The sequence below is a fragment of the Protopterus annectens genome, chromosome 4.part0 (assembly GCF_019279795.1).
Source record: "Protopterus annectens isolate FY-2018-M chromosome 4.part0, PAN1.0, whole genome shotgun sequence".
NCBI classification, from domain to species: Eukaryota; Metazoa; Chordata; order Ceratodontiformes; family Protopteridae; genus Protopterus; species Protopterus annectens.
The window spans coordinates 1,469,038,170-1,469,061,901 of NC_056733.1; the positions used below are offsets into that span (position 1 = coordinate 1,469,038,170).

At 40.7% G+C, this 23,732-nt stretch overlaps 1 protein-coding gene across 1 annotated transcript in view; it reads left to right on the top strand.

Annotated features, from left to right (window-relative positions):
- Positions 1-23,732, top strand: part of DDX41 (DEAD-box helicase 41) — a gene marked incomplete in the record, with an annotated part of 592,639 nt that overhangs the window by 491,239 nt on the left and 77,668 nt on the right. Inside the window, 1 exon segment of the mRNA XM_044069314.1 lies at positions 5,307-5,378. Within this exon segment, the coding sequence (XP_043925249.1) occupies positions 5,307-5,378 (72 nt within the window).

Below are 23,732 nucleotides of genomic sequence, written 5' to 3' on the forward strand. Positions count from 1 at the left end.
AACAGGAGGTTAAAAAGGATTGGATCTTTCATGGCTCAAAAAGCTAGACACAAGTCTCTTTGCAGCAAGTAGACTACTTACTATAAGGAGAACTTTCCTAATTTTATTCGATGATGGGTCTGATAAGGGAGAAATATAGGAGTAAAATGATTTTTGCTCTTCAAGATACTACCTTGGTAATTAACTGGACCAGATAGAAGGATTTCTTAACTCTGTGATTGTCGAATGAGACAGATCTGTCCACTTAAGTACTCATATTTCTTATAACCGTCTCTGTCTAAAACAGGAGTCCCATTTATAACATGTGGTGGGAGCAGATTGCTGAACGCTACTATGCTGCACTTTTTTGCATTTAACTTTTGACCGTTTTTAGCACACCTGTTGTGTGCGTATTCCAGCCCTTGCTGGTGCTGTTCAGTATCAGTGGATGAGCGAATAACAGTACACAGCTTGTAGTCATCAGCAGACTTGTTCAAACAAACTTCTTGTATATTTGGTTGGATGTCTGCAAAATAAATGCCAAATGGGAGAAGACCTTGCCTGGATCCCGTGTCTATATTACATAATCGAACTGTTAAAAGTTCGAAAGTCATATGGTCAGCACCATATGATCGAACTTTTAAAAGTTAGAAAATGTAATACAAAAAAAATAAACCAAAGAAAAAAATCAACCTGAATTGTTTAAGCAGGGGGGCAAGCATCCCTGCACCCCCCCACACCCCCCGCTGTTTAGATATACCAACTCCGAGGTCACACTACAGTGCAGAAAAGGGAAATCTTCGCATTGCGCACTGTACAGAGATCTCTGTTGAAATGTTCAAACTTTTAAAAGTTCGGTCATATGGTGTCCAACCATATGACGTTCGAACATTTAAGAGTTTGGCAATGTGATATAGACCCTGGATCCCATATTGCTCAGTTTATTTTTCAAACTCTGTTTGATCTGTCTTTTTCTCTCTTTTAATCAGAGCTCTGAGCTTCCCACCTAATTTCTTCCACCTACTTTTCACCTAGTCTACATCTTCTGACCATTCCCCTCCCCAGCCACTGCCTATTCTTTTATATTCTGTCTCCCCCGTGCCCTTTCCCTCAAGTACTTTTTCAGCATCCTGTACTCACCTTCACTTTATAGACCCTTCAGTATTTACCCTTCTTACTTTACTGTTACAGAAACCACTGTAATGCATCATTCTCCCACTCTCTTTCTGTTATATTTATCTCTGTTAGATAACATGTACAATTGATTTATTTCCTACCCCCAGTTGGCCTTCTGTTCTTAGTCTAACGACTGCAAATCTACATCTCCCACTTTCCGTATAAACCTGTCATGGGTCACTTGAATTTCCCTCACTGTTGTACTTTGTGGACTAATCTGAGTATGCTTGCTTAAGTATATCACCTGAGGTAGAACCAACATCTTCCCTATCTTCTATTTTAGTGCTTTTTGTTTTCTTTCCACTATCAGTTTAACAGACAGGCAACCATTCCTGCAAGCCTAAACCCTCTGTCTCTCTCCCACACCCTTGGTGTGGTACATGCAAGTCCCTTCGTCCTTTCCTATATTGTACATTTCTGATTTTTCTGGTTAAAAGCACAGTTATATTTCCTCTCCATATTTCCTAAATAATTCTGCTACCTCATACAATTGTACATCTACATCTTCCAGTAATAGTACATAGTCATCAGCAAGCAGATATACTCCGATTTTAGATGATCCTCTCTCCCAACAGTTATCTTAACCTTTGAACTAAGCATTCCCTTACAAGTAAAAACAGTCCTGGAAATAATGGTCAACCCTGCCTTATCCTTATCCTCCATTTGCCCTTTCCAATTCCCACATTTATACATACCCTCGCCTATGGGTACTTATATAAAGCTTGTACACCTTTCAGTCATCTTTTCTCCCAGACTACTGTTCTTACTACCTCTATCATGTACGTCCAAGGAAAACAGTCAAACCCCTTCTGAATGTCCATTAATATTACCATGCCAGATGTCCTCCACATTTTTTTTCTTTACCCATCCACATTTTTTTCTTTACCCAGTCTGCAGAATTCATCAACATTTTTCAGTGTGGAATGCTGAAGACCTCTCCTTCACAAAATTTACTTTTACCTTTCCTATTAAATTAGATTTTTTTTTTTTTGTCTAACACCATTGTGGACAAATTTTGTATAGCACTGTTTTCATTGTAGCATGTTTTATGACCCAGTCATTTAAAACTGCGGTATATTACTGTTAAATGCCAAGGGCAGTCCTCTGAGTTGGACGAGGCTCCCCACCTGTGGGCTCTGCTTGTTTAAAAATTGTACCTTCTGACACCTTTTGAATTCAGTTTAAATTTACTGTAAAGGGTCTTTCCCTTCATTCCGCATCACTGAAGCTCTCTCTCCTTTCTGTGTATCCCAGATCCAATTTTTTCCTTTGAGATGTACGTATAATGAAGTCTGCCAAAGTCTTCTGCTTGTCTTTGGATATTTTCTTTTAAATTAGCCATTTGAATTTTGACTTTGTCTACCTCTCACTGAGTAAATATTGCTGACTACCATAGTTTTCCTGCCTCCAGTCGCAGGGCAACCATGATGCAAATAAGACTCTCCACATGAGAGAGAATCCAGTTGAATTTTCTCATCCTTTCTCACTTGAACCACTTCCTCAGCTAACCAAAAAGTCTCCTTTGTAATATCCTTTTACATTTTCCACTTGGCCAGAAAAGAGTGAGACTTCCTCACTTCATTTTTTAAGTGTCCATTATGTCCAGAAGCTCATGTGGCCTCCCCTTAAAATAGCTTTAAAGTTAAAAATACTGCTGCTTATAGTTGCAGTTCTTTACTATTTAAAACATTTGAGCCTCATTTTGTTATGTGCAGGGCAGCAATTGCTTGAAGTAGACCATTCTTTTAAAGTCATGGCGAATCTTCAAAAGAAGTAGTTTCCTCTCATTTTATTTTCTTGGATATCATGTGGAGATGATCAATTTAGATTTTGTTTGTTGGGAGTGGATCATTAGACTGCCTGGTAGGCCATTGAAGGAGAATGCGAGGGTATGAGCTACAGAATCTGCAGTTTGGAGTCAGATATTTAAAATTTCATAAGTATGCCTCATACTGGTAGGTGGGGTGGCATGTGGCTGGCGATCTACTGGAGTAAGGTGTTTACCACACAGACACAGGGTACAGGGTTTGATTCCCACTTTTGAGTGAAATTGACTAGTTTTAAAATGTCCCACAAGGGTAGTTAGCCTAGTACTTGCCTATGGACCTATGATAGGAGGAGTGAAAGGAGAGATTAGGCCATTTGAGGGTAATAAAAAAATGAGCTGCAAGGGCTGCAGTTCAGAATATGTTATTTGTAGTTCTGGTATTGTATCTCATGCAGACAGGTAAGAGAACCTGAAAGTAGATGTGTGCAGGGATTTTCATCCTCTTGAATGCTCAAAGGTAAGTGGAATGGGGAAGGTGAAAAAGATTAAAGCGCTTCGTTATAATAAAATTGCTACTGTTATTGTAAGTTGCAACTTTAGTTTAATTATGGAAAGAAGGCAAACTTAATCAGGTGTGGTATGAGCTGGTGAGTGGTGCTGGTGTACTGTGGTGACAAGGAAGGGTAGGGCTAGTGTGGCGGCACACAATGTGTATGTCAGCCTGGGCATCAGACTCTCTTGTTGTAGCTGCGGTAGCCTTAGATTTTGTGTAGGATGTTGCCAGGACTGATCTGCAAGAATTGCTACATAAAACTTGTAAGTGTTGTAGGTATTACAGTGAATTTCTTCCAGAGAAGGAGCCATTGTAACCAGAGTTCACAGAATAAAGCAAAATATTTGGCCTGGGGATGATCAGAATTGATGAGCTGCATATTATTGTTCCTTAATAGACAAAACTTACTAAATGTTTTGTGCTTTAAAACAGTTTTTGCACTTTCCAGAAGGGGTTTAATATGCACCTTCACAGCACAAGTTAGAAACAACATATTAAACAAATACACTGATGAGAAAAATTCTCCTCTATGCATATTTTAATTTTTTATGATAATTGGTATAGTTTTCTTTGTCAAGTAGAGGAATCCCTAAAATGTATTATCAAAAATGTCACTGGCCTTTTAGCATGAAGGCACGAAATCCATCAGTCCAACAAAACTGCACAAAACTGGTTCAGGATAGACTGATACTTGTATGGCTGCATGAGAAAATTCAGATGAGCCTTCTGTCCAGTTTGTTGAGGAGAGGTCTGGAGGGAGTTCATTTGATGCATGACTGGATTTTTCAGGTGCAACCTTGTTCTTAGGCCTAGGTTTTTTTTTTTTTAGATCTTCTGGGTCAACTCCATGGATTTTTGTGATAGGTGGGGGCACCGGATGACTACAGTTGCAGATTTGGGGGTACAGAGAGGCAGGGTGCACATAAGGACATAAGGTGGGGCAGTCATGGATATACAACCACAAAAAGTGAAAGTTTTGCTATGGAGTGAAATTATCATGTATTAAAATAAACTTATGGCTGTTATAAATGTTCTTCAGTGCACAACTTTCCTCTGGTGCTTTGTGATGAGTGAATATAAATGCCTAGTGATAGCCAAAAGAAGAGACTATTCATGAAGTTGAATTACTCTTTTCTTCTCAACTATATAGTACAAACCTTTTCAGAGGACTAGGTAGTGTTTAGAAGTGAAAACAAAAATCAAGTCTAAGCTGCACTCATAAGGGGGAGACCTGAATTGTAATGAACAGGTTATTCTTGCAGTTGGATTATATTTTAAAATGAATAGTAGCTGTATAGTACATGGCTTATTTGGGAGGAAGAAAGGGACCTTCTTGCTGGGATTCTACAATAGTGGAACAAGAAGTACCAATTATTTTTCTGAACACTGGAATCCATGACCAGCATGGGCGTAATCACTATACATCAGAAAGATCAGTTGATATGTAGTACAATACCAAGACTGCCCATGGAGCCAGTGACTGAGTTGTAATTTGGATGAGGCAGTTATTAAATGGAAATAGTATTGAAGTTCTTATAGCACAGTCAGCTGCAGGCTTTTTTAAGAGGAAGTAGGGTAACTCTTAGGAAATTGTTCACACTGTAATTTCTGTACTTAGATTGAGCATATTTTTACAAATACTGAAATTGTGTGGAATACCATATTTTGTCAGGATATCAGAATTAATGCTAATTTTGCCTACTCTTTGTAATTATTTTAGTATATCAATTTTATATGTTATGCCAGAAGTTACCTTTTGTTCCAGGTATAACTACTTTTAAGAATAACATCTTACAGTTTTTGTATATTTTTTCTTTGTTTTTGGTTTAGTTCACAGAATTGGACGTACTGGCCGCTCAGGGAAGACTGGCATTGCAACTACTTTCATCAACAAAGCTTGTGGTAAGGCTCTGTGTATTTTGTGCTGCCATTTGAAAGTCTAGTGTGGTATCAGTAGATAAAACTATAACCATTCCTACATGTCTCAAGTGATTGGAAGAGGCTATCTTCACAGTCCTTTACAGCTTTCCAAAATTTTCCTTCAGAACTGTATTGAAAGCTTAAGCTGTTCTTTTACCTGAGTGTTTAATGCTGTATTTTGTTTCATTGTAGCTGTTCCATGGAGCTGGTCTTAACAGTATTTTTAAACAAAAAAAAATATATTAAGGTATTAACTTGAAAGGCGTTAGAGAGTTTTTCAAGAACATGCTTGCCAGGTTAACCCAGTGACATGAAGACTCGAGTCATCAGTGCTTTTTCTTTCTCTGCTGACAAGTTCTGTTCATTGGTAACTGGATTGATGAATATTCAGTGGTGGGTAGGTGTAATCGATAAAAGATGACTTAGAAAACTGCTGTCCTCTACAAATAAATTTGCACTCTACTGATTAGCAGGAAACAAAGTTCCTCTAACCATTAACAAAGTTTGGAATCCCTCTTAAAAGTAAGGAAACCTTGCATTCATATCCAATAACTGCCAGTAGTTGAAGCCTGATGGGGAAGTATATGGCTGAACTTGCCAGAGATAAGTATGATGTAGAACTTGGGCTTTTCTCTGTATAGCTTTGTGATTGAGCTGATGAGTTGCAGGTAAGCTTACAGCTTGCAAACTTTATTTGGTTTCCTTATTCTGTATTTGTATAATGAATTATTCTAATTAAATCATCTAACCACAACAAAAGGTTTGAAAATCTCTGGCTGTGTATATTTGGGAAAAAAGTAACAGAATGATAATTTAAATTGGTGCCCAAGTTACAGAAATTAGTTGTGGAAACTGGCTTAAAATTATAAATGTGCGTGTTCTCCTGGGATCAACCCGCCACTCCCCTTACTTCTTTTAACCAGTGTCAGTGGCTCACACACTAGCTTCTGTTGTTGAAAGATTAGAAGGCCAGGGATTTTATTCTTACACCAAGTGAGTCTGTTAATTTTCCAGTACTGACACTGCTGTGCATCATAAGGAAGGTGCTGCACTCCTGGGTGTACCATCATTCAGTTCACTCATGTCAGCAGGCATATACAATGTACATTTTCATTGGCATAACATGCAGACATCAGTCCCCTTAAAATATTTTTCCCATGGTGGTTGTGTGTACACACCATGCTGTACCCTGCTGATGATCAGATAAACAAGAAGTTAAAAAGAATTAACATGTATGCACACACATTTTAAGATCTGTAACTGGCACAGAGCCATAACAAGACATATTTCATTTATGCATTGACATCCTGAAGCATTTCTCCAGAATTAAACATTGATCTGACAATTTTCTCACATTCACTGCTTCAGCAGCAGACTTTTAAGCATAATCACTTGTGCATTATGAAGTAAAGATTCTCTGCCCTTTGCGAAAGAGTAAGGGAAATGTACACAGTGATACAGCAGATAGTGTTGCCGCCTCACAGCAAGATGTTCCCAAGTTTAATTCTTGACTGGGGTGCCTTCTGTGCAGAGTCTGCTTGGCCTCCTTGTGTTCTCGTGGGTTTCCTCCCACATTCCAAAGACATATGAAGTACATGGATTGGACACTAAATTGGCTGTGTGTGTGTGTGTGTGTGTGTGTGTGTGTGTGTGTGTGTGTGTGTGTGTGTGTGTGTGTGTGTGTGTGTGTGTGCGCAAGTATGTGATGTGGAAAAAAAAACTGTGGCAGGGCTAGCCATCTGGCAGTGGGAACATTGGCTGTAGATGATTGCCATTGTTAAAGTGACACCCCAATATCTTGTTCAAAAAGGGGTTGTGGATAGTTGGATGATTATGCACTTAAAGTTTAAAAAAATGCAGTGCTTCCAGGAAATTGAGCAACTTTATTTAAAACAAACTGACATACAAAACCCAGTAAACTCATTTTTGAGTAAAGAAATGAAAGTGCTTACTGTTATCTACCTTGTTTTGTTGCTTTTAAATAAAGCTGCTCATCTTTTAGAAGTGCATCATTTTGATTTTATTTTATTTTTGATACTCTGTATTCCAGCTTCCTCTTGGATTGTATGATCCATGTTGGTCTGTTGTGCTGGAAGTGTTAATCTGTTCCTGTCTTTCCATATTGCCCACTAACGAGGAACAAAAACATCTTTCCATGCAGCAACTGACAAATGTAATGTTCTGTAGCTCGGTAATTAGAAATGTTATAAATGTACGTGTTTTTCACTTGTGCAGTCAGACTTAATTTTATTTAGATAGAACAGGAGATAGCTAGACATTTTCATAAATAGTGTCTGTGTGTGTCTTTGTACATATACATATATATATATATATATATATATATATATATATATATATATATATTAGATCTATATCTAACTAGATATATATATATATATATATATATATATATATATATATATATATGTGTATACATATATAAATATTAGATATATATGGATATACACATACGCACACACATACACATTTTATATATGGGTCTGCTTCTAAATTTTGAAGTTTCAAAACTTCAAATTTCTTATAGTTAAGACCATAAGATCGAAGTTTTAAAACTTTGAAATCTTTTTTGTTACGTTTTTGCAGGGGGGCAAGCCCCCCTGCACCCCCCACACCCTCTGCTAATCAACTGTATCTACTCCGAGATCAGACTACAGTACAGCAATCTGCATTTAAATGGTTCAGTTTCAAAACTTTAATCTTATGGTTGAGACCATAAGAAATTTTAAACTTCAAAATTTAGAAGTAGACCCATATATATAGGTCTACTTCAAACTATCGAAGTACCAGAATATCGAATCCCATTTCATCAAGACCACATCACCGAAAGTGCTTTTTGTTGAAAACTGACATTGAAATCCATTTCGTTGAAATTCTTCAACTGTAGATACTAATCATTCTTCAAAAAAATAAGATCATTTTAGTTCTCAAAGCAAGTAACACAGCTAGAAACCACCATATACTATAACGTCAACTGAAAAATGCAGAAAGTTCCCATGAAGCCATGTGTCCTTTTGCCTTCGGGTTTTGGGACCCTCTGATACAGGAAGCCCACTTCAGCCTCCTCCTTTGATGTTATAGAGAGGATGTTCTTGGTCAGGGCTGAATATCTGCAACTGGCATCCCCTCCTATTTTCCATCTGTGTCACTGTCTAGTCATCAGGCTGCTTCCAGACAGCCTGCATCAACATGCTTCCAGTCTGCCCCTTTGAAGGGGTTACCCATTCTTCTGCTTCATCAGATTGGGAGGTTTTGGGTAAGAGAAAGTGCAAGAAGAAGCACTTGGATTGTCTGGAAAAATCACTCACTGAGGATACTGTCCTCTAGGAAGGAGAGGGTTCCCCTAAGTCCTTGCGTGATGTTGCCTCTTTTGGCGATTTGTTCCAGCTCCTTCACCAGCATGGGGGCTGGACCACTGAAGCCTCCTCTCCAGAGGAGTCCATCTTCCTGGAAGCCATTGGCATAGGCCCATTCACACCCTGGGTCATGCCCCCCTATGGATGTTCTTATAGATTTGGTGTCTTGGAGAGCTTGGAAGGATCCATTTTGCAAAGACCATCCCTTTCTTCTTCCCCTTCCTAAGGCCATGGTGACTTTGGATGCCTCCCTGCCTAGGGGTGGCACTATGTGGGAAGGACAGTCCAAGGTATGTGGTCCCCTGAAGAGGCCAAGACACACATCGGAGTCACACATCCTGGAGATCAGGGCTGTCCTAATGTTCCAGGCCTTTCAAGACATTCTCCTATCTGGGGAAATTGCAATACAGATGGACATTATGTCTTTAGTCTGGTATGTCAAAGTAGGAACCAGATCTTACCCTCTTTGTCGTGAAGCTGTGAGAGTGTGGCAAAGAGCTCTCTTCCATTCACTTTCTAATAGCAATGCAGAATCTGGAGAAAACCAGAATGACAAAGACCAACTAAGCAGGTCCATTCTAATGCCTCATGAGTGGTCTGTCAATGTGGTGGAGAGAATTTTCCATTGATAGGGCCAGTCATGCTGTGATCTGTTTGCCTCTCCCCTCAACAAAACGTTCAGCAGGTTCTTTGCTCTGATAACTCCATTGGGGGAGTCACCAGTAGATGCTGTAGTTCATGACTGGCCCTCCAGTCTCCTTTATGCATTTACATTCTTGCCACTAATTCCTAAGTTTCTACAGAAAGCAGCTCAGTTGAAGAGCACAGTTCGCCTCATTGCAACTTTTTGGCCTCATCAGATTTGAATCCCATTCCTCTGGTCTCATCTTCTACATCCACCCTAGATCCTGGCTTCAGCTCCAGACCTCCTGCCTCACCCGACAGGCTTGGCTCATCCAGACATTACAGGCTTCAAGCTGATCGCATGGTTTCTCCAGTTCCATTGATTGCAAGACCGCCCAGGCTGTCCTCCCTGGTCCATCACATTTTGTTGTCTTCCCATAAGTCCTCTGCTAGAAAGACTTACAAGAGTAAATGGAAAAGATTTGTCTTCTGGGCCCTTAGCAAAGTTTGGACCCTTTTTCAGTGCCTGTGCCAGCGATGCTTCAGTTTTTAGCTTCAGTCTTTAATTAAGGAGCTAGTTTCTCAACTGTTAGTCCATTTAGCTGCCATCTCTAATTTCCACATGGGCGAAAACAATACTGTTGTGCCTCTTCTAAATTATGCAATGCCTTTCTCAAGGGATCTTTTTGCTTAGATCTCTTTTTAAAGATCCTACACCTCCTTGGGATTTAAATGTAATGCTTCAGGCCTTAATGCAATCTCCATTTGAACCTTCAGCCAAAGCAGACTTAAAATTTTTATCTGGGAAACAATTTTTCTGGTAATTATTACATCTGCTAGAAGTGTCTAAAAAACCACCTTATCTGATTTTTCATAAAGATACTGTGTCATTGAGAACAAACCCTCCCTTTTTGCCTAAGATAACATCTGAGTCAAATATTAACCAGGTCATTCATCTCCCAGTTTTCTTTCACAATTTTTCAAACAAAAGAAGAGTATATGTTACACCTGTTGGATGTGCATAGACAACTTTGTGTCTACCTTCTTAGAACCAAAGATTTTAGGAAGTCTGACCAGTTATTTGTTTCCTTTTCTCTTACCAGATTAGGCAATCCAGTATCTAAAATTACATTGGCCAAATGGTTGACGGGTTGTATGACCTTTGTCTATAGTAAATTGGGATTATCTTTACCAAAACCTTCTAGGGCCCATTCCACTAGATCTATTGTGGTTTCTTCAGTTTTTTGGCCCAGGGCATCTTTACATGATATTTGTCCAGCTGCAACTTGGGCTAATCCCCTCACTTTCCATTGATCATTACAAGTTGGATTTGATTTCCAGGAACAGAGTGGCCTTTGGCACAGCAGTGCTCCAGCGTATCCTTTCCTAAGGGCCTACCAAGGTGAAAGCAGCTGGGAACTCTGTTCCATCAGTTGAGGAATGAATGAAGATGATATCAGATAGAACATTATGAGTACATAACTTTTTTTTTATCTGCTTTGTTCATTTTCATTTTTCCTCAACTCCCTGCCCACTTACCTCCCTCCGTTTTTGCTTCTGGAGAGATCCAAGAGTTGGTACAATAACCTCTGTTCCTTGTTTGAGCTCCAGCTTCACTTTTTTTTCTTCCTCTGGTATTTTCTGTAATAGGTTGCCCCTTTTATATCTAGGGGGAGAAAACTCAAAATGAGGTGCATTAGTTTGGTGTGGCATTATGGGTAAAGAGATGAGCTTGAGAGTTCTAGGATCCGAGGATGTGGTAGAAGGGGCTGTGTCAGATCTGAGTCTTGGATCTGAACCCTCACTTAAGGAAGGATAAAAATGTGCAACACAGATGGAACGTTATGGTGAGAACATCATTTTTTAATGGGTATAGGTTCATAGGTAGGTACTAGGCTATCGGCCCAAGGGCCTACGTAAGCCTAGCCAGCAAAGTTCCATAGCTTACGCCACCCAAGAAAGTTATTTTCCTGTGCCACTGTCGAGCAGAGACACAAAAGTGATCCCCGGGGTGTATTTCCTATTTCCCATCCACTCATCAAGATTTTTCTTGAAGAGTGCTAATGAAGAACTTTGCTTGACATAGATGGGCTTGTTCCAGAGTATAGGAAGTCTCTGGGACAGGAATCTATCCCTCCAGCATGTCCTGTTTATTGTGGTGACAAGGTTTAGGTCCCTAGAGCGTGTAGCTTGGAGGGATTGGGATTTCTTTAGGTGTAGCATGTCCAACAGCTCTGGGTTTGACATAGCTTTATATGTTAGGCAGAGATCACCTCGGAGTAGGCGATATGCTACGGAGTAAAGCTGGAGGTTTTTGAGGCGGTCAGTGTAGGGCATTTGTTTGAGGCCAGTAATCCCCTTTGTGAGGTACTTCTGTGTCCTTTCCAGCTGCTGCAGATGTCTTGTGAGGTACATTCCAAAAGGGGCTTTGTACTCTATAAGTGACGAGTAGAGGGGGAACAATGACCTCTTTTTTCCTTGATGAGAACCCTTTTATGATGAGACTTGATACCTTCTAGACCCCCTGTTGTAGACCATTTTGGATTTTATAGCTGAGATGTTCAGTTTAGGCTCCAGCTTTTCTGATATCAGGGTTCAGTTATCAGCCATTTCAAACTTTCATATTGGTAGAGATATGTCCTTGGCTTCTCTCAAGATTTCCAAGGATTTTTTGAAAGATGCTTTTCTTCATCCTCCAACATGGGGTCCTGTGCCTCCATGGGGTCTGCCCTTTGTACTTAAGGTCTTGACTGGTCCCCCCTTTCAACCTTCATCCTCTTTCTTGGATCTGAAGCCTTTGTCCTGGTAAACTATGTTTTTGGCGGTGATTATCTTAGATACAAAGCTTTCAGAACTGCAAGCACTTGAGTCTTCACTTTATTTGGTTTTTCATAAGGCAGAGTCTCTCTTCATACAAATCCTTCTTTTTTTACCTAAAGCAGCTTCAGAGAATAACCTTCACAGTTCCGTTCATCTTCCTGCTTTTCCCAATTTTTCCAACAAAGTAAATACCTTCTGTATTGTTTGGACATGCATAGGCAAATATAGATCTGAAGTAGGGACTTCATTTGTCACAACCTGTGGGTCTTGGGGCCTCAGCCATACTTTAAAGAAAAAAAGGAGTGCTACACAAACACACAGGCCCCAAAAACACAACACACACACACACGCACTAACGACCAGCGAAGGGAGGGAAAAACTAAGTAAAAAAATTTAATATTACAGGGAACCTAACTCTTACACACTTTTTTAAATTAAGGTAGAGAAATTTGACAGAAAAACAGACTTAACTGACGATTTTTTGCTAGAGCTCAAGGAATCCAGCCATCCACAAGCGCGGCAAACTAGATCTGAGGTCATGGAAGGTTGGCAGGGGATTATGGGTGAGGGGAGGAGCTAGGAGCTCGGATCCATTAGCTATGAAACAAGTTGCTGGCTCGGATCCGATATCGGATCCAAGACCCACAGGTTGCAGACAAATGAAGCTACCTACTCAGATGGAACGTTACGGTGAGTACATAACTTCTTATTTTATCTTGACCTTACCAAATCCTTCAGAAATTCTAGCCAGTTGTTTCCTTCTCAAAATCCAGGCTGGGCTTACCTGTGTCTAAATTAATTTTGTATAGACTCATCGAGCACTCCAAAGCCCAAGTCTCAATTCCACTGAAAATACAAAGTCCAACTCGATGTGAATGAAAAAATACAAATTTATTTTAAGCCGTTGAAACCATATGCTTTTTGTCGGCTAACAGTCCGACTTCTTCAGAAAGAACAAACAAGCAAACAGTGCCTCCCCTTCATTGAGAACATTTAAACAGTTCACTAATTGAGAATAGCAAGTTACATGATTGAACCTCATCTGAATTAAAGTCCCAGCACTGAAAAAACACTAGGGAAACAATGAACAACTAAATGCTCATGTAATAATAATACAATACCAAAATGTTAAAACCATATTGCATGCAAAACAGATTGCCAGGTAAAACAGTGTGTACATATACACTTAACAAATCTAGGACATGTAAGTAAATAAAGGCTTTGGTTATGATCATAAAAATTAAATATTTAAGAAAGTTTAAAACATAAAAATCAAACAGCTGTGTAAACCCCCACTGCCAAGTTTGGAAACTGAAAAATTTTTTTTAAGATTTAAAAAAACCAGAACACACTGCCTGTTGTTGAAATAGCCCACGGGGCCAGATAGCCTCACACCAAAAAAGGTGGAAAAAAACCTTCTCCTTTGAGAATCTGAAGTAAGACAGCTGTATCCATAAGCTATAAAAAATTTTATTGTTACTGTTTCGCCAGACGTATGCATGTCATGTGCCTGGCTTAAATTGTTCTTTGAACCTGGCTTGCTTATTGAAGTTAAAGAGGCTCAAGAGATGACCTGTAGAAACATCATTCCATACTGGAGGGGTTTCTACATGTCTTTCATATTTCCTTGTTACTGATAATCAGTCCCTTTATTTTTTAAACCACGAACATCATTTGAGGCTTTACCTGGTTATGTCACTTGAGTTATTATAATATTATATTATATTATATTTTTATTTTTATTTAGCAGCAGGATTCAAGTTCCCAATACATGGCTAAAATAAAAATAAAAGCCCAGATTACATGCTTAGGTGGGTTTACAGGACTCAGTAAGGGAATATACGGAAAAGGGGGGGAGGCAGTAGGTACTGGCTCCATGTATCTTACAGTGTTGCCAGTTTGGTCCACTTCTTGCCGGACTATGTTCTTGCAGTAGACACTATTAAGTGTCATCTAGTTAGTCTGGCGACAGTGGAGAGGGTTCGGGGGCAACAGTTTCTCGGAGCCGTGTTCAATAGAATGGAATAGAGTGGAGGTTGGCAGTGACCAACTACACCCCTGAGTTTGTTATTTAAACTTACACCGGGGTAGTAGTATTAAGAAGAGTTATAATGCAATGTGCATTAGTTACATTGACAATTTGTTATTGCCACAGGATAGTAGATGTTCTTCATCTCACATTGCTGCAGTCCTTACATATGGGTAGTCCGCTGTCCTCGGTCGGCCCGAATACCAAAGTATTAGGCTGACGTCGGTCAAGGCGCTTAAAACTGACATCAGAACGTCAGGGTACAAAAGCGCATGACCGACGTCATATCCTCAGTCTTTTTTGCCGCATGGTCCGATGCAGAAGCAGCGTTGCAAGTGCCGTTCGGCATTCTGAAATTTTTCGAGTTCGGAGTTTCAGACCGAATCCAAGTTGGCTAAGTACCCCGTTGGGGAATATTTTGGTTTTTTCTTGCCTCAGTGTTTTACCGGATGTCAGAAAAAGTGAATAACTGTATTTCTTGTGGGAAACAGATACCGCATAGGGATTATCATTCTTTGTGTATTCCTTGTTTGGGGCCTGAGCACGACGTTGTTGGGTGTCGCTTTTGTGCTAGGTTCAATAAGCGCAGTATTAAACGAAGGTTAGATTGTGCTAGGCTGGTCTTCGGTAAGCGGTGCAATTATAATATGCCGTCGGACTCTCCGGCGTCCGCTTCTACGAAGAAGCGCAAAGACAAAACAGTTAAACCCAGGCAAGATGAGTCATCCGTTCCGGACGCCGGTTCTTTAGAGGCTTCAGTGGAACCGGTGGTTCCGACGGAGACTTCTCTGGAGTCTCAGGGGGAGACTTTGATTTTGCAGGATGTGGCCTCTCAGGAGGCAGGTCAGGCTGAAGGGGCTTCTCAGGTTACTGTACTCCCCTCCCTTCCTAGGGTGGTTAGGCCCTCTCCTTCTGTTTCCAAGGCTTCTCCCAGAGGCAGGCCAGGTTTAGCTTCTGTTGGTGTCACTCCTAGTTCAGCAGGGTCTGTGCCTAAGAAGCACATGCTTAAAATGGCAGAAGATTTGATTACTCTGATTAGAGGTTCTTTGCCCCCTCCTGATAAGAGGCCTAGGGTGGAGCCAGAGTTGGGAAGTTTTGAGCAGGCTTCGGATGTTTGAGTCTTCGGCTGAAGACTTGCAGGAGTACTCTCCTTATTCTGATTCTGATGCAGATGATTCCACTCCTTCTGCTTCTCCTCCAGAGGATTTTTCTTTTTCAGAGACACTTCATTCTATGAGGGAACATTTTAAGTGGGAAGGTCAGGACTTCTCTGATTCTCGGAAAAGGCTTAGGGAATTTTTGCTTTTACCCCAACATAGGCCCTTGGCTATAACCCCTGTTCTGGATGTTGTGGAAGATGTGTTTTCAGAGGCTTCACTTAATCCTGATTCTCTGCCTCCTGCCTGTTAAACCGGATAGGTATTACAGGGTGCCTGAGGCTCATAAATATCTTTATAAGAGTCCTAGGGCGGACCCAGAAACTATTAGTCAGGGACCTAAGGGTGTCAAGGCCTCTGTTGTAAAAAATCCGGTTCCTCTAGATAAAGAGGCCAGAGCTTTGGATAGATGGGGAAAGAAGGTCTATACATCTTCTACCTTAGCTATGAGGGCTTTGAATTGCCAGTTTCATATGTTGAAATATCAAAATTTTCTTCTTTCTCAATTGAAGTCTAAGGTGGATGCTCTGGCGGAAGGCATTGAGTGTAAAGAATTACAAGATTTGGTGCATGTCTCTGAACAGGTGGGTAAGCATTCCTTACAATGTGGTTTTGATGCTGTGCAGGCCTCGTCTAGGGTGGCTGCCACTGGTTCAGTTCTTCGCAGGCACGCCTGGCTGAAGGATCAGAATTTATCTGACCATGTTAAGACAAGGATTTTGGATGCTCCTTTGCAGTCTGATGTGTTGTTTGGTTCACCTGTGGAGTCAGTCTTGAAGAAAATGGAAGACAAGGCTAAGTCTATGCAGGCTGTTAAAGATTTTTTGCAAGTTCAGCCTCCCAAGTTTAGTAGGAATTGGCCTGCTAAGGGGTGGACGTATCCTTCTTATGATTCTCAGTCTAGGGGTAGATCTAGACGTGGTAGGGGCAGAGCTCAGAGTTCTTTCAGGCCTAGAACAGGGAGTTCACCTGCACAATCTTCGGGTGAGGGCAGGGGCCAGTCCTTTCGTAAACAGGCCCAATGACCTACTTTTACAGCTGCCAGATCCTTCTTGCCTGGCAGCACCTTTGGGAGGAAGGTTGGCACTCTTCAAGGAAAATTGGATTTTGATTACCCAAGACAAATGGGTATTGGATATCATACACCAAGGTTACAAGTTTTATTTCCATACCTTGCCTCCTTTCAAAGGCATGCCGGACGTTCCTCCTCAGCAAAGACTAGAGGCTCACAAACAAATTTCTCTACTACTTCAAATAGGGGCCATACAACCGGTCCCTCTGCCAGAAGTGGGCCTAGGATTTTATTCTCGCTTGTTTCTAGTACCAAAGAAAGGGAACACGTGGAGACCAATTTTGGATTTATCTATCCTCAACACATATCTGGACATTCCCAAGTTCAAAATGTTGACGTTACAACAGCTTTTACCTCTGCTGGGAAAAGATCACTGGATGGTGACTCTGGATCTCAAGGAGGCTTACCTTCATGTTCCTATCAGGCTCAGTTGCAGGAAGTATCTGCGTTTTCGGGCTGGGACTTCTCATTATCAGTTCTCTGCATTGCCCTTTGGCTTATCTACTGCCCCCAGAGTGTTCACGAAGGTTCTGGCACCAGTGATAGCCTTCTTCAGGCTAAGAGGAATACAAATCTATCCTTATTTGGACGATTGCCTGATTTTGGCCCAAGGAAAGGACGAACTTCTTCAGCATTTACAGTATGTGATGGCAGTGTTAAGATGCCTGGGGTATTCTGTGAACGAAATAAAGTCCAGTCTAGTACCCTCTCAGGACATGTGCTTTCTGGGTGTGAGACTGAATACAGCATCCCAGATGGCCTTTTTGACCCCGGACAAACAAAAGAATCTTTCTCTTTACTTTCACCAATTGTCTCGTCAGTCCAGGCTGACTGCAAGGACAGTCCTTCAAGCCTTGGGGTTCTTGGCATCTTGTATTCTGGTACTTCCCAATGCCAAACTGCACATGAGGAAGCTACAATGGTATCTCAAAAATGTATGGACACAGCACTGCCAAGATATGGACACTGTCATTCAGATAATACCTTGCATTCAAAAGGAATTTCTGTGGTGGGCTCAGGAATGTCACCTAAACAAGGGACTCTCTGTGACCCGGCCAGAGGCGAGTCAGATTCTAACGACAGATGCCTCAGACAAAGCTTGGGGAGCTCATCTAAATGGAAAATGGGTACAAGACACGTGGCCTGCCAGACTTCAACATCTACATATCAACTTGAAGGAGATGTTAGCAGTCCAATTTGCATTGATAGCTTTCAAGGATTTACTTCTTCCAGGGCAGGTGTTGATTCAAACAGACAACACAACTGTCATGTGGTACATCAACAAGCAAGGGGAACGCATTCATATCCTCTATGCAGACAAGCAATGATTTTGTGGGAGACTGCTCTCAGTTTACAGCTAAATCTTCAGGCAAGGTTTCTGCCAGGAGCACAGAACTCCTTAGCAGATGTGTTGAGCAGACAAATTATGGATCCCCACAAGTGGAAATTGGATCCTCATGTATTTCAGAAATTGACAGTGTTATGGGGAACTCCAGACATAGATCTGTTCGCTTCTCCTCTAAATTACCAGCTGCCAAAGTTTTGCACAAAAAGGTTTCATCCCACAGCTTGGAAAGTGGATGCTCTCTCATTCAATTGGAGCAATCTTCACGTGTATGCCTTTCCACCTCTGCCTCTCCTCCCAAAGGTACTCCTGAAGGTCAGACAGGACAAGCCAAACATGATTTTAATAGCTCCAGATTGGCCTCGACAGCACTGGTACCCATTACTGAGAAGTCTGGTACGGAGCCTCCATGGCCTTTGCCTTCGATTCCTCACCTGCTGTCTCAGGAGAACAGTCATTTACTCAATGTCAAACTTCACTCTCTACATCTAACAGCCTGGCATATTCTGTTTTAAACCCTGGAGGGTCTCAGCTTCCACAACAAGTTTTGAATGTTATTTTGGAGGCCAGAAGGCCTAGTACAAGGAAAGTTTACGCAGATAAATGGAGGAGATTTTTATTTTGGAGTACAGCAAAGGACTTTGATGTTTCTAAACCTAATTTAAGTGTTGCTTCAATACCTTACTGAGTTATTGGACAAAGGTTTGTCCTTCTCCTCTATAAAGGTTCATGCTGCAGCAATTTCTGCTCACTATGACTGTGACCCACCATTATTTTCTCAGCCTTTGTTTAAGCAATTCCTTAGAGGGCAAAGAATATAAGACCCCACGTAGAGCTCCTACTCCTGCTTGGGATCTCAATTTTGTGTTGGAGAAACTCACTCTACAACCTTTTGAGCCTGCAGCATCTGCAGAGTTGAAATATTTATCATGGAAGACTGCTTTTTTGTTGGCCATTACCTCTGCGAGAAGGGTTTCTGAATTACAGGCCCTTATGGCGGTTGAGCCTTTCTTAATTTTCCACAAGGATAGGGTGTCTTTGCGTACTAACCCTTCTTTTATGCCTAAAGTGGTTTCTAGTGTGGCTTTAAACCAAACTATTCATTTGCCTACTTTTTATGCAAACCCCCAAAATAAAGGGGAAAGGATTTTGCACACTTTGGATATACACAGACAGTTGCGATATTATTTGAGCAGAACTAAAGGGTTCAGGCAGTCTCAGCAGTTGTTGGTTTCTTTTGCTTTGGGTTCTCAGGGCAAACCTGTTTCAAAACAAACTATTTCTAAGTGGATTGGTTTTTGTATTGCTTTCTGTTATTCCCATCATGGTAAGGAGATTCCAGCTGGGATTAGGCCTCATTCCACTAGGGTTACTGCCACTTCTACTGCTTTTTTTAAGGGGGGTGGCTACTAAAGATATTTTGGAAGCAGCTACTTGGAGTTCAGTGCATACTTTCTCTAAGCATTACCACCTTCCACTTTACTCTAAATCTAGGGCTGGATTTGCCACTGCAATTTTACAGGGCATGTTGGCAGCCCCTAATGCTTTATAGTTTTGCCATCTCCCTTACCTCTGCTTTGGGATTCTACCCATATGTAAGGACTGCAGCAATGTGAGATGAAGAACATAGTACAGTTTTGTACCTACCATAAATGTAGATGTTCGAAGATCCACATTGCTGCAGTCCAATTTACCCTCCCTCCTTCCCCTCTGTTGTTAGAGGTGGTGGGGTGGTTTGTGTTGTACATATTGTAAATATGGTTAGTGCAGGGGTGGTTGTTTTTTTTTTTTTTTTGCTGTTCTTTGGCTTTGGCCTTTCTTGTTAGGGCCTTCTGACATCTGGGGCAAGAAAAGACTGAGGATATGACGTCGGTCATGCGCTTTTGTACCCTGACGTTCTGATGTCAGTTTTAAGCGCCTTGACCGACGTCAGCCTAATACTTTGGTATTCCGGCCGACCGAGGACAGCGGACTACCCATATGTAAGGACTGCAGCAATGTGGATCTTCGAACATCTACATTTATGGTAGGTACAAAACTGTACTTTTCAAGTTAGGACATGCATACGTGTGGCGAAACAGTAACTAGTTTTACTGGCTATACCTCTACTTTCCTTTACTATGCTTAAAAGCCTTTTTGGTGTATTTGTTTTTGGTTGGAGGTATACTTTTGTGTTTTTGTGTTTATTTGCTCCCCATTAGGGGGGCACCTGACATCTGTGGCAAGAAAAACTGATGTAATGACGTTGGCTGCATGTTTTATACCCCTGACGACCTATCGTCATGGAAGAAGGAACAGCAACCGACGCAGGACCCAAGACTTTGTTAATCAGGCCAACTGAGGGCAACCTGCCAGCAGATTAACCAAATGTAATGACTGCAACAGTGAATACACTCGAGCATCTGCATTTATGGTAAGTGTACACAACTGTACTTTCTACTTCTCATATGCCTAAAAAAGGAGATATACTGGTGGATATCTGCAATGCAGACCAACCCGGGGACCCACCTTTAGATCCCAGCACCACTACAACAGTTATCCACAGATGCTTCAGATCTGGGATGGGGTGCAGTCTTACAAACAGATCAACAACATCTCTCAGTATAATGAAAATGGTCTACTCTGAGGGTAAAAGACCACATCAACATAAAGGAAACGAGAGCCCTGCTGTTAGCCCTTCTAACATTCAAGCCCTCTATCCTGCCAGGAACCCTAAAAGTAATCACAGACAATATGACTGTCCTGTGGTTCATAAACAAGCAAGGGGGGACCAGGTCCTTCCCACTATGCAGCCTGGCCATCCAGATTTGGAATCTAGCCGCTTCCCTCAGGGTCCACTTATTACCCATGTATATCCCCTCAGAACAGAATGTTATGACCGACACACTCAGCAGAACCTCAACCCCTTCTCACAAATGGATGCTTCAGAGGGATGTTTTCCTAGACTTGATACAGAGGTGGGGTATTCCACAAGCAGACCTAGTCAACAGACAAATGCCCAACTTCTGCACAAGGAACCCACATCCACAAGCTTGGAAAGTGGACGCTTTCTCCTTTTCATGGGGGGGGGGGTGTACCTGTACACCCCCCCCCCCTTCACTCATATCCAGAAAGTCCTCCTAAAAATTCAGAAGGACAAACCAAAAATCCTATTGGTGACCCCCTTTTGGCCAAGACAGCATTGGTTTCCCCCCCTTTTTTTCTCTGGCAAAGGGCAATCACCACTGGTTACCCCACCTTCTAGACCTACTCATATAGAACATGGGGGTCCCTGCTACACCCACAGTTAAACAACCTAAAATTGACCTTATGGGTGATAGAATTCTGATCCCTTACAGACACCTTTATTCAGAGGACGTACTCAATGTTCTGTAGGAGGCCAGAAAACTTAGCCCTAGGAGAAACTATGTAGCTAAGTGGATCACATTCTCCAGTTGGTGTCTATGTAGGCAAGACCAATAGGACACTTAGAGAAAGGATAAGGGAACATGTTTATGCCATCAATAGGGAGAATGAAGGCAATGCCATAGCTAAACATGTCCTACAAAATTATACAACTCATATCTTTAAGTTCTTGGTATTAGAGTTTATACATGCCACAGAGAGGCTAGGCAATATTAGTAACTACACAGAGAAAGAAGGGAAGTGGATAATTAGATTACAAGCTGACAGGGGGCATGGCTTGAATGACAGAGTCTCATTGAAGCCATTCCTGCTTGATCGAGCATTGAAACACTAAGTCCTAGTGATATAAAAGTTAATATATATTTTGATAGAAGTAAGTAAATATATAATTCCCCTCTTCCCCCCTCCCCCTTCCTTTTTCCTTCCCCCTTTTTTCTGGGGAAATATTTATGAAACTGACTGAATTATATTTCTTAGCTTATGATATTTTTGATGTTATAGGTAAGAAGTATCAGAACTTGTATCTTGGTATTTATATGTACATATGTTTCACATATATATTTTTATAAATGCCTTTTTATATGTTTTATATATATATATATATATATATATATATATATATATATATATATGAATTCAAGATCATTTATGCACAGAGTTAAACATGAAGAACTGCAACTTTAATTTATTAAGTGATTTTTATTAGACATTTTATTGGCCTATGATAAAAGAGAATGGTATTTAAAATGATTTTGAATGCTTTGTAACTGTTTTTAAGTCTGAGGAAGCATCCGTGGAGACGCGAAAGCGCTAACTTTTTTGGAATAAAGAAGTAATTTTCTATAATTTTCAGTGGTTTGCTTCGATAGTTGTGGAGTACCTACTATTTGTTGTTTTTGTTTCAATACTGTTGCAGTCCTGGTTAACCTCCTTTCAGCCCCCTGACTTCTATTGGCTACATCTCTCTTGTTGTTTTCTAAACTTAAGCTTTCTGGTGTATTTGCTTTTTGTTGGAGGAGTAACCTTATATTTTATTGCTTCCCATTATGGGGGCACCTGGCATCTGGGGCAAGAAAAACTGATGTAATGGTGTTGGCTGCATGCTTTTATACCCCCTGACTACCTTGCGTCATGGAAGATGAGACAGCAACCGACTCAGGATGCAAGACTTTGATAATCAGACCGACTGAGGGCTACCTGCAAGCAGATAACCCAAATGCAATGACTGCAACAGTGAATGCACTCGAACATCTAGATTTATGGTAAGTGTACACAACTGTACTTTATCAGTACTGTTTTGTTCGTTGTTCAGTACTTTAAAGTTTTCTACATTGAACTTCATATTGCGTAACTTTATTTTATTTTAATTATTTTTTTTATTTTATTTTACATTTGTTGACCGGGCTAGTCTAGCTGGATACATGTCCATTTTCAGTAGAGGTCCGGGGAGAAAAGCTCCACAATAAAAATGGGTTAGTAAAATCAAGTATGTTATACATTCAAATAAGAAATATTATACAAAAATAGGTGTTACAGAGAAAAAACTGGTTCATAAGTATTACTAGCAAAAATACTTTACAATAGTGAGAATCAGCAAGCATACATTTTTTTTTTTTGGGAGAATATAAAGGGTGAGAAAATAGAGAATAGAAAGTTTTAGTCAAGGTTTGTAAAGGACAGAGCTAATAAGAATTAAACACAGGATTTAGCTGATTTTAGAAGGTTCAAACACTAATACTATACTAACCTAGAAAAGGTTTGAGGGGGTGAAAAGGGTAGAGGGAGTACTAGTTTAGTCAGGGTTAGTACAAGGACAGAGCCATTGAGACTTAAGCAGAGTTTTTAGCTGCTTCTTGAAAGTGGAGAGAAGTAATAGTGGTGAGTTCATGAGGGATCTTGTTCCAGATAGGTGCAATACAGTTGGTGAACAAACAGTCTCCAGCTTTGTTGTTGGATTTATAGGGTGCTGCTAGTAGCTTTGTAGTGCAGCGCAAGGATGATAGATTTCTATAAGGAGTAATAAGGGTGCTAAGTATTGTGGTGTTAGAAGGTTGACAGAAGATTTTGTGGGTGATGGTAAGTTGCTGTAGTCGTATTTGATTTTGTAGTTCCAGCCAGCCTAGTTGTTTCAGATTAGAGCAATGATGGGTTCTAAAAGGGGCTCCTGTGGCAAATCTTGTAATATTATTATAGGATACTGCTAATTTATTGAAATTAGCTTTTGATAAGTTTGTGAAAATAGGTGAGGCATAAAGAAGGGTAGAGAGTAAGTGTGTTTGAGCTGAAGTACTTCTGGCTAAGGTAGTTAGGAAGGGTTTGAGCCTATAGAGATCCAAGTTTTCTATTGACTGACTTGATGGTTAAGTTAATATGGGCATCGAAGTTGAGATTATGGTCTATTGTGACACCTAAAAGTTTGGTAGTTGAGTCAGGGGATATTATTGTGCCATTGTTTGACATTATATCGAAGGTAAAGGTTAAAGATTTTTGTGATGGGGTAAAAAGTAATA